The sequence below is a fragment of the Manis javanica genome, chromosome 2 (assembly GCF_040802235.1).
Source record: "Manis javanica isolate MJ-LG chromosome 2, MJ_LKY, whole genome shotgun sequence".
Classification (NCBI taxonomy): domain Eukaryota; kingdom Metazoa; phylum Chordata; class Mammalia; order Pholidota; family Manidae; genus Manis; species Manis javanica.
Genome location: NC_133157.1, coordinates 123731684 through 123749928, shown reverse-complemented (window position 1 = coordinate 123749928; position 18245 = coordinate 123731684). Strand labels below are relative to the sequence as shown.

The following is an 18245-nucleotide window of genomic DNA, read 5'->3' as shown; positions in this document are numbered from 1 at the left end:
TTTCCTTTTGTTTGTTATAAAACACTTAATAAGCAGATTTATATTATATCATTGAATGTTGCTATGACAACCACATTTTTTTTAAAAATGCAATATAATGTATATCTATTATATAGAAATCAATTATAGAAACATATTCCAGTTCTAAATTTTTAGCAACTTACTTAGATCTACTTTAGGGGAGTTCTCAGGTTGGAAAGAACCAATACTATACTATCTATTTCAGATGAGCTAGGAGAGTAGATCTTAAAACTTCTAATCATAAGGAAAAAAAAAGGGGAGGCACAAAATCTCAATCATATAAATTAGTCACAGGAATGAAAGTACAGCATAGAAAGTATAGTCAATAATTCTGTAACATTTTTCTATACTGACAGTAACTACACTAGTTGGGGTGAGGACTAAAGTTGATAATTGTCAAATCACTATGTTGTATAATTGATTTTGATATAATATCGTACATCAACTGTACTTTTAAAAAAATTTGTGACTATGCTGAGGTGACAGACGTTAACCCACAGGTTGAAAAGTTCATAGTCAAAAGTTAGATTAAGGTACACAGAAGACCAAACAATTTTTTCCTTTAAATTGCTTACTAAATAAAAATCCTAACCATAATGATGGGTCCATGTCATTATATATTTGTCCATACCCACAGAATGTACAACACCAAGAGTGAACAGTAATGTAAACTATGAACATAGTTTGGGTGATGATGCCATGTCAGTATAGTTTCATCAGTTGTAACAAATGCCCCATCTGATGGGGGACACCGATAGTAGGGGAGGCTGTAAATGTGTGGACCAGGGTGTTTATGGGAAATCTCTGTATCTTCCCCTCAATTTTTCTGTGCACTTAAACTTATGCTTTAAAAAAAAATGGTCTTAATAATAAAGAAAATCCTATGATCAGTATTTTCTTACTTTAAAAACAAACAAACCAACCTTAATCCAGGGATTAACAAATACATACTGCAGTTACATTCCCTGTAATACAACTAAGGGGAGAGGTTATTTTATACACTGAAGAAAACCTTAGCTCACATAGTCAAAATACTCTTGTACAAATGTACCTATATGCTATAAATAAAAGTCATCACCTCTTCTTCTGGTTCATTTACTTCACTTTCATTTCCAGATTGTTCTTCTGTTTCAGCCCCTCCTTCTTCTTCCTCTTCATCATCTTCAAGATTTTCTCCTTCTGTCAGAGAATCTTTTGAATCTTTGTCATTTACTAGGCCTTGAAATGAGAAAGTGAGAAAATACATTTTAAAAAGTTTTCAGTATTGTATCACTTCATTTAAAAGTATGTTTTAAGTAAGGTAACTCAACAGCTATTTTCTCTTAGTAAAATAATAGAATTTAAAATCATTTTGAGAAACATTCTACAAACTAAATAGACCTTCATTTCAACATAGGAGCACTGATTCATTTCTTAACCACTACTAAAAAGAAAACATACATATAAACATGTTCTCTTTTCTTAGAGCTTTTACTATCTCCATCTCAGATGAACAAAGGCAAAAAGCAGCAGCATATAAAGTGCGACTGTAGTCACACTTTTTATCGAAAGGTATTTCAAGAGTCTCTAAAATTTCAAAGATACAAAACTATGTCACTTTAGTGAAGAAAGTGCATTTGGCTATTGTTTTGAATGTCTGCAAATTAAGACTAAGGGAAGGAGGTGAAGCTATATGGTGACCCACCTAGCAGCTGTGTCACCCTTGAGCTTATTTTTCTTCTTCAGTAATGGCATTCTCCTCCTAAGGGAAACTCCCTGACCTGAATCTGCTTCCACCTCCCCATATTCATCTACTTCACAGCCTTGCCAATTCTTCTTTACTATCATCTGAATTCCAAACACCTCTCTCTACTTTCAACATGCACATGATATGGCTTCATTTGACCTGACTCCTTCCCATGCTGTCTCCCAAGCCTTCTCCTGTAGTTGGGTCAGATGCTCTTCCGTCATAAATCACACTACCATGGAATCTTGTTTATCAACAACTTGTCTCAATATAGAATGTCCTTCAAAATGCACTTTAAAATCCTATGCATTCTCCAAGTTCAGTCTAAGTTTATGTCCTGCACACACTCACTGAGTACTTTAATCCATTACTTTTTCCCCTACTTGGTTCTAAAGCACTTAGAGAATTTATCATAGCATTTAAGGATATACCATGTAATATTCTGTCTCATGATTTCATAAATATTACATCAAATTATAAGACCCTTGAAAACAAAGAATTTGTTTTAGGTATTCAAAGCTGTATATTGATAAATACACAGTAGCTGCTTAGTAAATACTCAGTTATTCACAGAGTCTTAGACAATTTGAGCAGAAAGAAATGTTAGTGATGATGTGACTTAACCCTTTCACTTTATGAGGAATACTAATGCCCAGAGTTTTAATAACTAACCCAACCAATACAAGTAAAAAATTACTCATCTTAAATCTAAGTAATTAATTAAGAACTCCCCAAAATATAAAAAGTACAGAGAGACAAAAGCAGGCACATTCACGTCTGGAAATAAGATCTATCTTAAAAGGAAAATACTGAGGAAAAAAGTTGGAGTTTCAGAGACTGAGATTCCATTAACTTAAATATTTCCTATTTATCACTTACTAGTTTTTGTAAATAAAAATATAAATTTCAAATAAAAAAATTATACTTACTTATTTGGACTTTCATAAACAAAAAACTGGACTGTTATTTAAGTTATCAAAGGCAAAAAATTTAGGTAGGACTATATAATAAGCATTCTCATTAAAATATCACAGTGCTGATGAACTCATGTGGCATATTATTACATCTTTATTATATCCACTTAAAATATGTGTCATGGTGTATGTAAAATTATAACATTTCCAGAATATCTCACTTGGCTTTGATGCATTTGCATGTCCTCAGGAGTGGAGAGAAGTTCATCTCCATGTCAATGGGTAATTACCTGGGCAACCGAGGGGTGCCTGAACCTGAGAGGTTAAGGGGAGTGGCTTGCTTGCTTGCTTGCTTCTTCTGGAGCTGGGCAGGGGGAGAGAGATGGCGCTGTAATGCAGTTTGTCAGCAATAAACGGGTTTTAAACTTTATTTCTCCCTTTGACTGATTTCAGCTTTTAGAGGTATTTTGCTCCAGGATTTCCTCTCCCCAGACTTACATCTGGGAGAAGTCGGCAGGATTCCTGTGAACCCAAAATCTGTCATAATGGGTGTGACCTTTGGGAGGGCTGCTCCTGTGGATGGTGGGGAGGCCCCAGTGGATGCAGCAGCAGAGGATGCCGCTTCACCTGTTACAGAGGGAAGTACAGGCCATAATTGAAAGGAGAAGTGCAAAAGGCCCTGTGAAGGTCTCGAGGACCCAGATAGGGGTTGATTTGATAAAGGCCGGGGTAGTGAAAAAAAAAACTTAATAGGCAGCCCAACAGAATATTGTTAGAACTGTGGCACCAATTAAAGCCAGAGCAGTGGTTCCAGCTGCCGAGGTCCAGGACACAGAAACCAGAGTCAAGGCCTCATGCCCAGCCTGTGTCCCTGCAAAACTTCATGGGAGACAGTACTCAGGATTCGCCTGAGCCCTGACCCCCACGGGAGGACCATTGGGCATTGCGGTTTGACTGAGGAGGGAATCAAAGTCCCCACCTTGGGGGACATGGTGGGAAGCAGAGGCCAAATGTAGAATTAGCAATTCCTTGGTCCCTGTGAATGTACGATATGTCCTGGCGCTGGTTTACACAGGAGCTGAGTGTTCTTTGATTCATGGCAACCCTGAGTGTTTTCCCAAGACCATAGATGGCTATGGGGGTAGGGCAATTAGAGTGAAAAAAGCCTAAATCTCATTGCGGATAGGGTGTATACCCCCAAAGAAGTATACCATGTACATTTCTTCTATTCCAGAATATATCTGGAGTTACAGACCACTGCACGAGAGCTCAGACTGAGGGTAAGTGTGGTAAAGGCAATTCTGAGGGGACATGCTAAACACCCACCTGTAGCTCTGCCTATACTTCGGCAGGTAACAAATGTTAAGCAGTATAAATTCCCTGGGGGCACAAGGAAATTGGAGAAACACTACAAGAGCTGGAGAGGGTGGATATCATAAAGCCCACTCATAGTCCTTTGAATTCCCCAGTGTGCCCAGTGAGAAAGCCAGATGGCTCCTGACATGTGACTGTAGACTACAGGGAATTGAATAAAGTCACACCCCCTTTGCAGTGCTGTCACCTCCAAAGCAAACCTTATGGACACCCTCAGCCTTGAACTGGTAACGTATCATTATTTAGTAGACCTTGTTAATGCTTTCTTCTCTATTGACATAGCACAGGAAAGCCAGGAACAGTTTGCCTTCATGTGGGAAGGCTGGCCGTGGACATTCACTGTCCTTCCACAGGGATAACTCCAAAGTCCCACCATCTGTCATGGACTTGTAGCCCAGGACTTGGCCACATGGAAGAAACCACAACAGTGCAGTTGTATCAGTACATTGATGATATTATGCTCAAAGTCTGATTTTTCCTGAAGCAGTTATAGACAAGGTCTAGTCTTTCCCCACCCCTACCACTGTTGCAGTATTACAAGAGTTTCTGGGTCACCTCTACCACTGTGGCAGTATTACAAGAGTTTTTGGGTCTTTTGGGCTACTGGAGAGTGTTTAACCCGCACTTGGCACAAATTCTGAAGCCTTTATACAGGTTGGTATGAAAGGGCAACAGGTGGGACTGGGATCAGACATGTGCAGCTGCTTTTATTGCTTCCAAGCAGGTAGTCAAGGCCGTACAATCCTTGAATGTAATGGACTCATCACGGCCCTGTGAACTAGATGTTCACGTAACCAAAGATGATTATGGATGGGGTCTTTGGCAGCAGCTTGAACGGACAAGCCAACCTATTGGATTCTGGTCACAAGTATGGAAAGGAACAGAGGTCTGGTACACCTTGATAGAGAAGCAACTGGCTGCTCTGTACCACACCTTGCTGGCTATGGAGCCCATTGCTGGGACATCTCCAACCAAGGTAATAAGCACCTATCCCATTGCGGGGTAGGTGAGAGAATGGACCCAAAGGCCATGGAGTGGCGTGGCATAGACACCTATACTGGCCAAATGGGGCGCATATTTACAGCAGCACAGCACCCTCTCTACTAGCCCCTTAAGTGGAGAACTCCAACACTTATTGGGGCCAGTGACCTATACCAGTGGAAAGCAGGAAGAACTTACTTTTAAGCCACTGGCAGCCGAGACTCCTTATCAGGAGGGAAAAGCCCCTCTACCTGAAGACACTTGGTACACAGACAGCTCTAGTCGTTGGCAGCCCCCAAAGTGGAGGGCTGTGGCTTTCCATCCTAAGACTGAGACAATATGGATGGAGAATGGAGAGGGGAAAAGCAGTCAACGGGCTGAGTTGCAGGCAGTATGGCTCGTGATAACTGAGGAGCCCTCCCCAATAGCTGTCTGCACTGATAGATGGGCCGTCTATTGGGGCTTGACCCTGTGGCTACTGACATGGTATCATGCCAACTGGATTGTTGGTCACCGGCCCCTTTGGGGTCAAGAGTTGTGGCAAGACCTATGGGCCTCTGGTTAGACTAAGACTGTTACCGTATATCATGTGACTGGCCATTTGCCTTTGGCATCCCCAGGGAATGTTGAAGCAGACATATTGGCCCAGGTGTGCTGGCTAGAAGAAAAGTGTGCCTCTGATGTGGCCCAATGGCTACCCCAGCATTTGTTGCATGCGGCGCAAAAGACAATGTGGGCTGTAGCCTGTTGGTGGGGCTTGCCATTGACCTTTGAAGAAGTCAGCAGAACCCGGAAGGAGTGCTTTGTGTGCTCTAAGAGGGACTTACATCGAGTCTCACAGCAACATAGGACAATAGTAAGGGGGCCAATAGCCCTTGTCAGGTGGCAAATAGACTATAGTGGGCCTCTGCCCATATCAGAAGGATATCGGTATGCCATGCCTTGTGTGGACAAGTCTACTGGACTACTGGTGGCTTTTCCTGCATATCATGCACATCAGCAAACCACCAAGAGGGCCCTGGAGCATCTCTTTGCAGCCTATGGCCAGCCACAGGTGACTAAGAGTGATCAAGGCACCCACTTTACTGTACATCTATTACAAGAATGGGTGTAGCAATTAGGAATAAAGTGGAAATTGATCCTACTGGGCCAGGCATGATAGAGATGTACAATGGTTTGTTGAAATCTGGCCTTAAGTCTGATACCAACAGTCTACAGGGTTGGTCAGTTTACCTATGGACAGTGCTGCAGCGTTTGAATGAGAAGCCACATAAAGGAGCTTTTGGCCCTGTGGACATGCTCACACACCTTGCTGCCTCTCCTATACAATTGTACGTCCAAACCAAAGAAGAGCTATTGAAGCCAGGATATGGTCATCAGAGGAACTTCCTGCTGCCAGCCCCTACTGCATTAAGCCTTGGAGACACTGTTGCATGGACCTGGCCCTGGACATTTTGACACATGAACCAGCGATGGCTAGCCCTTCTGGCAACTTGGGGGAAAGGCCTGGAATCTGGCCTCCTGTGTATTCCTGGAGTATCAGCTTGAATGCCCCCCAAAGGTTATAGTAGTGTACCCAAAACGTCAGGAGGTAAGAGCATCTTGTGCGGAAGTTTTGTTTTATCTTTATGGCCAGTGCGTGTACCGCCCATAGCCCTATATATCTACTCATCCGTAACTCCCTCAGGGAGGGAGACAAAGTCTGGTATACTAGACCAGGATGAGATCCCATTCCTGCCACTGTTTTATCACAAGATCACTGTCTTGCATGTATCCTACCTGATGGACAAGGTTTGCCTATGCTGGTTTTATTAAAACATGTATCTTATCGCCCTTAAGGTTATTTTCTCCTACAGTCCCTGTGGACTCAATGAGTCCCCTGGCTGCAGTACCACATGATGATTGCTCTGAACCCTCAGCTACTGCCTGCCTATGGAATGGACAAGCTATGGACCTAATGTGCGCAAGTCTTTGAACCTAGGTGAATCCGCCAGCTTGAGGATTGTCATGATTTTATAGTTGTTGCTATTGTTATGTTATTAGTCTGGTCACAATGCTCCAGTTTTCTCGCCCTGGCCCTGGGACCACTGCAGGAGAGGGGGAACAAGTAATTGTAAGGCAAGATTTCTGGCGTGGTGGTCTGTGGGTAAAATTGTAACATTTCCAGAATATCTTGCCTGGCTTTGGTGCATTTGCATATCCTCAGGGGTGGAGAGAAGTTCATCTCCATGTCAATGGGTAATTACTTGAGCAACTGAGGGCATGGCTGAACCTGAGAGCTCTAGGGGAGGGGCTTGCTTGCTTGCTTGCTTGCTTCTGCCAGAGCAGAGGGATTGAGATGGTACTGGACTGTAATTTGTAAGCAATAAATGGGTTTTAAACTTTATTTCTCCCTTTGACTGATTTTCAGTTTTTAGAGGTATTTTGCCCCAGGATTTCCTCTCCCTGGACTTACACATGGGAAGACCTTGAATACAAATAGCTTTGTTTTGAGTCATATTTCTAATTTGTAAGGAAAATACATACTATTTCTAACATATTTTCATTTGCATTGCAAGTTAGCTCCAAAAACAATTTATAAATATATTTTCCATTTACTAAACTGTATAACTACCCAGTTGCTGACTTCTAAGACATTATCAATCTAAAATAAACAATGTAATTTAAAATGTACATACAAAGGACATAGGGATAACAAAATGCAAAACCCAAATAGTAAAATATCAAAATGTGTATATCGGAACTAAGTGACCTTCAGGACTGAAATCAAATACTGTTCTGCTGAATTTGAACTGCTTGGTGTCTCGGTTTTCCTGCTTGTAACAGAAATGGTAATAATTATAATACTTCTTTTCAGATTGTTTGAATTTATATTTCTCTGCTTACTAGACATGTTGGGCATTTCCCCCACATTAGTATGTCAGAAGACAGTCTTTGAAGTCTGGCTTAACTGGTTAACCTACTGTTTTGATTTGGACTCTACTTAATTCACCTATCAAATATGAGTAACTTTAACTTTCTCTATCATTCTGGGAAACAGGAAGTACTCAATAAAAATGCCAACTCTTCCCAGTCCTCCCTTTTTATGTCATGTTCATTCATCAATTCGGATATTCTATTTTACCATCAATTTGCTTGTGCTATTTATATAAGTGGAAATAACCTGGTATGGAAACTATTTTCACTTTAATTTTAGTTCTTTTCCATTGTATAAAAGTTTTAAACACCCAAATCTGTCTATATATATATTCTTTATCATTTTAAAATATAGGAAAATTAACACCTCTCCAAATATTTGATGATCAGAGCTATTTTTAACTTCTTAAAAATAAATATTTAACTCTTTAGCCCATCTGGAGTTTGATTGTAAGATGCGGCTCTCTATCAATTTTCCTCCAAAATGCTCACCTGTAACCCTTATTCTATTTTTTAGATTCCTAGCTCATAATATACTAAACTGTTCTATATTTGAGTAGGGCTACTTTTGGGCCTTTTATTCTACTCTGCTAATTATATTTCTAATATACGAAAAATACTCTTTTACTTATAATGTCATTTATTCGTATGGTTTTCTTTCCTTTTCTTACTTTTATTTTCTTCATTTTCTATTCCTTATATCATAATACAATCTACAATTTCCAAATCAGAATTAAATTGCATTGCATATTGCCATTTTTGTTTTGTTCCTAAAACAGAATGTCTTAGCCAGTAATCCTATATATCCTGACAAAATCAAGATACACACAAAATAACACAAGAATGTTATTTATAGTGGTGCAGAACTGGAAATACCCTGTGTCAAATAACAGAATTAAGTAAATTATGGCATATTCATACAAAGGAATATAGCTAGTTTAAAAAAACAGTTCTGGAAAAATATTTCATGTCAGGAAAAACTTCATAACACATTAGGTAGGAAAGAAATCCAGTTATAAAACTGGAAACATGAAAAAAATTTAAAAGAATAGAAGAATATATATCACAATATTAAAACAAATGATTATCCTTGTATTATCAATATATGACTTGTTGGTATTTTTCAAAATTTCTGCCATGAACGTCTATTACTTTTAAAATGATAAAGTTTTTTAAATATAAGGAAGGAAATCTGTTTAGTGCTTTCCGACTATGATGTAAACATTCGGTTGCTATAAATGTAAAAGATAATGAATTTATAAGTGATTGAAAACAAAAAACTATCAAGGGCAAGGTACTGCATTATCAAATGGTTTACCAATTTAATACAGATTTATTCATGTACCTCTTCTTCCTGATATTTAGTCAGACTCTCAAAAAGAAGGTAAATGAGATGATTCAGGAGCATAATGATTCTAGCTGCCACCCACCATCTTGTGAGTTTCTTTCCCGGAATGGTCACCTATTTTTTTCCTTGCCATATTCTAAACAAGGACAGATTCCTCAAAAGACACCTGAAGTTTTTTTTAATTTAACCTTTTGCTGTATAAAGGATGAAGCACACAGCTCTCTTTACTACTAACAAACTGGGTGTCAAGCTAGTACTTCCTCATACCCACTATATAGAGAGTAGCATTCATAAATGGTTCAGGGAAAGAAGGCTAAGACTTAACGATTTCAAAGCCTGTAAAGTAAATGAAGTAATAAATAAGCACTGTGCTTGAAAGTATCATTTTATACAATCAGAAATCTGAAAAGGGAAAGAAAGCAGGTAACTTGGGACAAAGTTCAAAGAACAAAGACAAATACAAATGTCTTTGAGGGCTGGACAGTAGGAAAAGTAAACAGATGTACAATCAATAGCACCTTTAAAAATAATGCTCAAACAGATAACAGCAATCATATTCTCCAAGAGGATTTATCTTTGGATAAAGAAATTCTATTAACATGCTGGATGTAATATGAAAAAGGAGTTTTAGACATCAAAAAGACAAGGAACAACAAATGCTGGTGAGGATGTGGAGAAAGGGGAACCTTCCTACACTGTCATTGGGAATGTGAATTAGTTCAACCACTGTGGGAAGCAATATGGAGGCTCCTCAAAAAATGAAAAAGAAATAGCATTTGACCCAGGAATTCCACTCCTAGGAATTTACCCGAAGAAAACAAGATCACAGATTCAAAAAGACATATGCACCCCTATGCTTATCACAGCACTATTTACAATAGCCAAAATATGGAGGCAACCTAAGTGTCCATCAGTAGATGAATAAAGAAGATGGTGTACATATACACCATGGAATATTATTCAGCCATAAAAAGAAAATAAATCCTACCATTTGCAACAACATGGATGGAGCTAGAAGGTATTATGCTGAGTGAAATAAGCCAGGTGGAGAAAGACAAGTACCAAATGATTTCACTCATTTGTGGAGTAGAACAACAAAGCAAAACTGAAGGAACAAAACAGCAGCAGACTCACAGACTCCAAGAAGGGACTAGCGGTTACCAAAGGGGAGGGGTGGAGGAGGGAGGGTGGGGAGGGAGGGAGAAGAGGATTGAGGGGCATTATGATTGGCACACACAGTGTGGTGAGGGTCATGGGGAAGACAGTGCAGCACAGAGAAGACAAGTAGTGACCCTGTGGCATCTTACTATACTGATGGACAATAACTGCAATGGGGTGTTGTGTCAGGGGACTCGATAATATGGGTGACTGTAGTAACCACAATGTTGCTCATATGAAACCTTCATAAGAGTGTATATCAATGATACCTTAAAAAAGTTAAAAAAAAAACAGCTCTTCATTTTTCACTCCAAAAAAAGAAAAAATAGTTTTAGAGAAAAAAAAACATAAATGCTTTTGCCATGAAAAGCAGTTCTTCAGAGACAGCAAATTTACACAACCAGTGTAACTGGTGAAAATAAGGATCTCCTAATGACAGATGGGTACCAAGTGCTAGGAGGAAATAAAACACTAGCTTAATTGTATTAAACCTGAAATCACCTTATGTCACTTTGAAATAACTACAATAAAACATGCTAAGAACTATCAGCATGCAAACCAGACTGGTAAGGCTATTTGTGCCAGTTATTTCCACTGACAAAGTTAGCTTCTATGGTCCCTTTGTGGGAGCTGTTCAAGAGCTAACTATTCTTCTAGAGCCTCAGAAAGATACTGAGCAAGTAAACAGACCAATCCTCCTATGGCACGTTTCTCACATTTTCTCTAGTCCTTAGAAATAGAGACAACCCTCCCAGTAAATAAGGTCTGAAATTCTGTAGGATGGTCTCGCACATCTTATGGAAGTTTATTATTACACCCCCTTTCTTTAGTCTGCACTTAGGAAATAATGTTTGTTGAAAATATATACTGTATATATAAATGATTTAATCAAAGGTATTTTGTATCAGAACCAAAAATTCTAAAATTAAGAGAGGTTGATTGGATTGTGTTTTTCCATCACTATAATTTGCTTCAAGTCTTACACGACTCCTTCCCTTCAATTTGGGATTATTTAATGAAATCAGGAAGTGTGCCACACAGGTCTCAGCTAACGCTATGATTTAACACTCAACACCAAAAACAGCAAGTGCACAAAAATAAACTCTAAATGATGACATTACAAAGCAAATTCTAGAGAAACAATCAGCCAAATATCACCATTATTTTCTCTCTGTAATTAACTGCTTACCTAGTTTTATTAAGAATTCTCGTTCCAGGTCTTGTACCTGCCTGATGGACTCTTCCAGAGAACTGCAGAGCTTGATCTTTGGTCTTAGCAATTCTAGTGTGTCACTGATCATGTAATCTATGTCAATAGGAAACGGATGGTCTTTTGTCCAAACCTCCAAACTTTTCTTCCACCAAACATAACGCTGATAACAAATGAAAAATAAATTTAGCTATAAGAAATTAACAAAATTGTAACAAAAATATTTTGAAATAATCTTTACTGTGATGTTACCCATAAGCTAAAAAGTTCTACAAGATACCTACCATTTTTATTAATAGTAACAGCAAGGATCTTATTCCAATTACTTCCCTCCATCTACACAGTTTCTAAGCCATTTGGTGACTCTGAATAGTTTTTTATACCTGTTACAGATCTTTTTTTTAAAGGCAAGGAAAAATTATAGGTAAATAGCAAATAAATTTTCAGGTACTGAAATAAGGCCGAAACCTCACTCCCAAAACCCCAATTAGGACTTAAGTAATTTTACAGATGAACCAGATTTGAAGCCAGAATTTTGATAAATTTTCATTTTTTTCTATGCTACTGCTTTGATTTTTAAAAAGGTCAAAAACCTAAAGATTCGGTTTTTGAGATATATAAAAATCATTAACTAACAAGTCTTTATTGACCATTTACTGTGTCTATAGCACTGGTCAGATATTTTACCTGTTCTCTTGGCCTGGTTCCTTCATTTTAGTTTGTACTTGTAATCTGTAAGTTTATAGGAACTAAAGGGCATGGCCCAAGAATTTACTTGTATGTAAGCAGGTGTTCCTCTGGGTGCTTTAATCTTCCTCTCCAGGTTGTTTTACGTTCTTGCCATTCCAAGTGTGGACCTCAACTGGGAGCTTGCTAGAAATGCAGAATCTTAGGCCCGTGCCATAGACCAACTGAATATTTGCATTTTCACATTAACCACAGGTGATGTGCATATGCACTGAAGTTTAGATGCACACTGCAGGTGATCCTTTCTTTCTGGCTTTCCAATCCTTAACTATATACTCTGTGTTCTATGTAGAAGACACCAACCTCACCCCCCAGGCCTCGCTACTTCTTATTCCCACATTCCCTAGTAAACCCTTCTATACATTTCTGCCTGTTAATCAATATAGAACATGCTTTTGTCTCTTTCTCCTCCTGGATATTTCTGAGTGGCTCTTTTCTTTTAGCCTGGAATGTCAGAGTAAATGCAAATAAGGATACTTTTCTAAGAGATTCTCCTTTGATGATGATAGATTGAGCTGACATTTTGCACCAAAACTCTGGTCTTCAATATAGGCTATCTCCAAATTACGACAGTTCTTATGAACAATAGGGAACCTGATTCCCAAATCTCCAAAACTTCCCTCCCCATTTATTGCTAATCAATTCAGAAAATACAGGAGTAACAAGCTGTCCTCTGCTGCAAAGGCACAATGGTAGGACAAAGTTAACCAACTGCTCTTCTGCAAGAGTATTTACCCTCACTTCACACCAGACACTATTTGGATGGATTCTTAATACCTCAAGTTGTAGTTTTAAATTTATTTTCTTCATCAAGTAAATGAAAATAAGACTAACAATTGATTATATGGAATTGAGTGACCATACAGCATTGCATGGTACTTTATTTCAGTAACATCTGGAGAATTCAGTAGTGAGCTGTCTATGATAATTAGTACTTAGCACAGTGTATTTTATGGGAAACAGTGATCCAAACAACCAATCTCTAAATTAACTTTTGGGACACCAACTTCATAGAACTATTGTAAAACAATTTTACCTGACTTTAATTACCTGTACTTGCTCTAAATAGTAAGTTGACATAATTAACTAAAATTGAGATATGGGAAGCACAGCTCAAGGCTCACCAATGAATGAACAAATATTTTTTTCTGAGTTAAAAATAATACATTTTCCCCAAAATGATCATTAAAAAAAGAATCACTTAGAAACAAGACTTTTAGATGTAAAGCCAGAAATAGATGAGAAGAATGTTATCAGATGTATAAAAATCACAATTTAACGCATAAATTACTGTCCCAAATACAATAATCCACAAGTTACTGTACCAAATTTATAAACTGTACCAAAATAATTCCCCAAATTAATGATCAATCCATATAAATCATATAAGTTACAATGTAATTATAATGCTTATGTAAAAGAATTCATCGTTTTTAAATCTCTAGAACATCCTTTAAGGAAAAAAGTCTCATCTAATTATAAACATATATGACATACAAAAGCTACAGCATTTTTTCTTTTTGTAACACAAGCAATACATCAAACAATGCTAAATGTGTATTTCAGTTTATATACCTGAAAATATACAAGGAAGCAATCAAGTTTCCGTTTACTGGATCCTCTGTCAAAGTACTGGCCACAGGTATCCAAAATAGTACACACAAGTCTAATTCTGAAAAGGTGTTCAGGAGGGTCCAGTGAACTTGGAGAGCCATCAATGTTAACACCAAATGAAGTAAAAGAATAAAGAGTTCTAAAAATAACAGCTGATTCCACCATTCGGTAATTATACAGTTCCCCCAAGAACTTGGCACTGCTGATACGTCTCTGATTAAATTTAGGTTGATTAACCTAAAGAACAAGGGGAAAAAAACAGATTTCCATTAAAAAACAGTAATGTGCAAAAGATGGCGGTGTGGGAGGTGAGACAGAGGCTTCCTCCTAAAACCACATATAATACGAAAATATAATTAATACAACTAATCCTGAAAGAGCAATAGTAAAGAGGACTGTGCCAAACTGCATACATCTGGAGAAAAGAATAAATTTCATGGAACACAGTAACATACCAAATCCACGGCCTGGTGGGACCCAAGCCCTTCCCCCACCCCAGCTCACTGATGGGAGGAAGAGTAACAGAGCAGGGAGGGGGTGAAGGCCTGGGACTACTACCTAAATCTGGAGATCTGATCTAGGAGCACAAACCTGTATTTCATGGTGTTTTCATGCTACTCTCATGATTAGGGGGTTGGAAAGCTAAGACAGGCAGAATACCTGGAGAAACTGAGATTCCAGCCGCTTGTGGAAAGCCTGGATCCACATCCGGCTGCTCTGGGACAAAAGAAAGGTGGGCAGTCTGAGAGACTTCCAAACAGCAAGAGGGCTGCTAAAGGGGCAAGGATTGCACAGAGCTTACTGCTCAGGAGAAAGGACAGGTAGACAAAACTGTCCAGGTGCACTCTGCCCAGCAGGTTGAGAACTTTCATGATCTTCAGGAGCTCCAGCTCCCTGGCTGGCTACAGAGCTCCAAGGATGCCCTCTGTGATACGCACCCTACTGCACCTTTCTCCTGGCCAGCTATACCTGGCTCACAAAGCAACAAACCCTACCTGGGCATTAGGCCAGCCAGAGGGAAGCCTCATCTACAGCAACTACAAATGCAAAGCACAGAGGCTTATACCTGTGTGCTTGGCCCACTGGTTCTGGCAGTGGAGGCAGGTATAGCAGCTGGGAAGCAGGAACAGCTCTTTCCTCCCAACAGGCATCAATACTGCTCCTCTGCCACCCACCACATTGCTTCAGGGGCTGAGCAGCTCTAGAGAGTAGAGCTTCTGGGCACTAGAGGGCACCATATACAAATTTGAAACACGAAAGGAACCTGGTTCAAAGTAAAATTACAAATTCAACCTCTGAGAAAGATTCAAATGAAATCGACCTCATGAATCTGCCTGAAAGGGATTTCAAAATAAAAATCATTGACATTCTCATGAACATACAGAAAAATATTCAAGAACTCAGGAAGGAATTCAGGTCGGAGATACAATCATTAAGGAACACAGTATGAGAAATTAAACATACAATGGAAAGTTTTAAAAGAAGATTAGATACAGAGGAGGAGATGATACATGAAATAGAAATTAGAGAAGAGGAATACAAAGAAGCTGAGGCAGTGAGAGAAAAACGGATCTCTAAGAATGAAAGAATATTGAGAGAACTATGTGACCAATCCAAATGGCACAATATTTGCATTATAGGGGTATCAGAAGAAGAAGAGAGAGGAAAAGGGATAGAAAGTGTCTTTGAGGAGGTAATTGCTGAAAACTTCCCTAATGTGGGGGAGGAGATAGTTTCTCAAGCTATGGAGGTTCAGAGATCTCCCAACACAAGGGACCCAAGGAAGACAACATCAAGACATATAGTAAAGAAAATGGCAAAGATCAAGGATAAGGACAGACTATTAAAAGCAGCCAGAGAGAGAAATAAGATCACAAACAAAGGAAAGCCCATCAGGCTATCATCAGACTTCTCAGCAGAAACCTTACAGGCCAGAAGGGAGTGGCATGATGTATTTAATGCAATGAAGCAGAAGGGCCGGGAACCAAGATTACTTTATCTGGTGAGAGTATCATTTAAATTTGAAGGCAGGATTAAACAATTTCCAGATAAGCAAAAGCTGAGAGAATCTACCTCCCACAAACCATCTCTACAGAGCATTTTGGAGGGACTCCAATACATGGAAGTGTTCATAAGGTTTAATAGCTGTCACCAGAGGTAAAAAACCACAGTAAAGAAAGTACAACAGTTAATTACTAAGCAACTGCAAAATTCAATCAACTATCCCCAAAGTCAATTAGGGGATAGACAAAGACTACAGAATATGATACCTAATATATAAAGAATGGAGGAGGAAGAAAAAGGAGGAGAAAAAAAGAACCTTTAGATTATGTTTGTAATAGCATATTAAGTGAGTTAAGTTAGACTCTTAGATAGTAAGAAAGTTATGTTTGAACCTTTGGTAATCACAAATCTATAGCCTGAAATGGCAATAAGTACATAACTATTGATAATAACCATAAATGTAAATGGTCTGAATGCACCAATCAAAAGACATAGAGTCACTCAGTGGATAAAAAAAAAAAACCCATCTATATGCTGCCAACAACAGACTCACTTTAAACCCAAAGACATACACAGACTAAAAGTGAAGGGATGGAAAAAGATATTTCAAGCAACTAATAGGGAGAAAAAAGCAGGAGTTGCAGTACTTGTATCAGACAAAACAGACTTCAAAACAAAGAAATTTAGAAGAGACAAAATATTGATTAAGGGATCAATCCAACATGAAGATATAACTATTACAAATATCTATGCACCCAACACAGGAGCACCTACATATGTGAAACAAATACTAACAGAATTAAAAGGGGAAATAGAATGCAATGCATTCATTCTAGGAGACTTCAACACTCCACTCACTCTGAAGGACAGATCAACCAGACAGAAAGTAAGTAAGGACACAGAGGCACTGAACAACACATTAGAACAGATGGACCTAACAGACATCTACAGAACTCTACACCCAAAAGAAGAAGAAGACATTCTTGTCAAGTGCACACGGAACATTTTCAATAACAGACCACATCCTAGGCCACAAAAAGAGCCTCGGTAAATTCAAAAAGATTGAAATTGTACCAACCAGTTTCTCAGACAACAAAGGTATGAAACTAGAAATAAACTACCCAAAGATATTGAAAAATCCCACAAACACATGAAGGCTTCACAACATGCTCCTAAATAACCAAGGGATCGATGACCAAATAAAGACAGAGATCAAGCAATATCTGGAGACAAATCAACAATAATTCAATACCGTAGAATCTGTGGGATGCAGCGAAGGCTGTGCTAAGAGGACAGTATATTGCAATACAGGCCTACCTCAGGAAAGAAGAACAATCCCGTATGAACAGTCTAAACTCACAATTAACAAAACTAGAAAAAGAAGAACAAATGAGGCCCAAAGTGAGTACAAGGAGTGACATAATAAAGATTAGGGCAGAAATAAATAAAATCAAGAAGAATAAAACAATAGAAAGAATCAATGAAAGGAGGACATGGTTCTTCAAGAAAATAAACAAAATAGATAAACCCTTAGACAGACTTATCAAGAAAAAAAGAGTTTACACAGATAAACAGAATCAGAAATGAGAAAGGAAAAATCACAAGACACCATAGAAATACAAAGAATTATTAGAGAATATTATGAAAAATTATACGCTTACTGGATAATCTACAAGAAATGGACAGCTTTCTAGAAAAATATAGCTTTCCAAGGCTAGCCCAGAAAGAAACAGAAAATCTGAACAGAACAATTACCATCAACAAAATTGAAGTGGTAATCGAAAAACTACCCAAGAACAAAACCCCTGGACCAGATGGGTTTACTGCTGAATTTTATCAAACATTTAGTGAAGACCTAATACCCATCCTCTTTAAAGTTTTCCAAAGAGTAGAAGAAGAGGGAATACTTCCAAACTCATTCTATGAGGCCAGCATCACTCTAATATCAAAACCAGGTCAAGACACCACAAAAAAAGAAAATTATAGACAAATATACCCGATGAACATAACATGCAAAAATACTCAACAAAATATTAGCAAACCGAATTAAAAAATACACCAAAAAGATCATCCATCATGGTCAAGTAGGATTTCTTCCAGGGATGCAAGGACAGTACAACATTAAAAAATCCATCAACATCATCCACCACATAAATAAAAAGAAGGACAAAAATCACATGATCATCTCCATAGATGCTGAAAAAGCATTTGACAAAATTCAACATCCATTCA

At 38.4% G+C, this 18245-nt stretch overlaps 1 protein-coding gene across 9 annotated transcripts in view; it reads right to left on the bottom strand.

Moving 5' to 3' along the window:
- The window catches only part of UPF2 (UPF2 regulator of nonsense mediated mRNA decay), a 167803-nt gene that overhangs the window by 38291 nt on the left and 111267 nt on the right, over positions 1 to 18245 (bottom strand). For all 9 annotated transcript variants that reach the window (XM_073229317.1, XM_073229314.1, XM_073229315.1 and 6 more), the window contains 3 exons: positions 13971 to 14246; positions 11628 to 11811; positions 1100 to 1239 (listed from right to left, as the gene is read on the bottom strand). In XM_073229317.1, coding sequence (XP_073085418.1) covers positions 1100 to 1239; positions 11628 to 11811; positions 13971 to 14246 — 600 coding nt within the window. The remainder of the gene's footprint in view (positions 1 to 1099; positions 1240 to 11627; positions 11812 to 13970; positions 14247 to 18245) is intronic.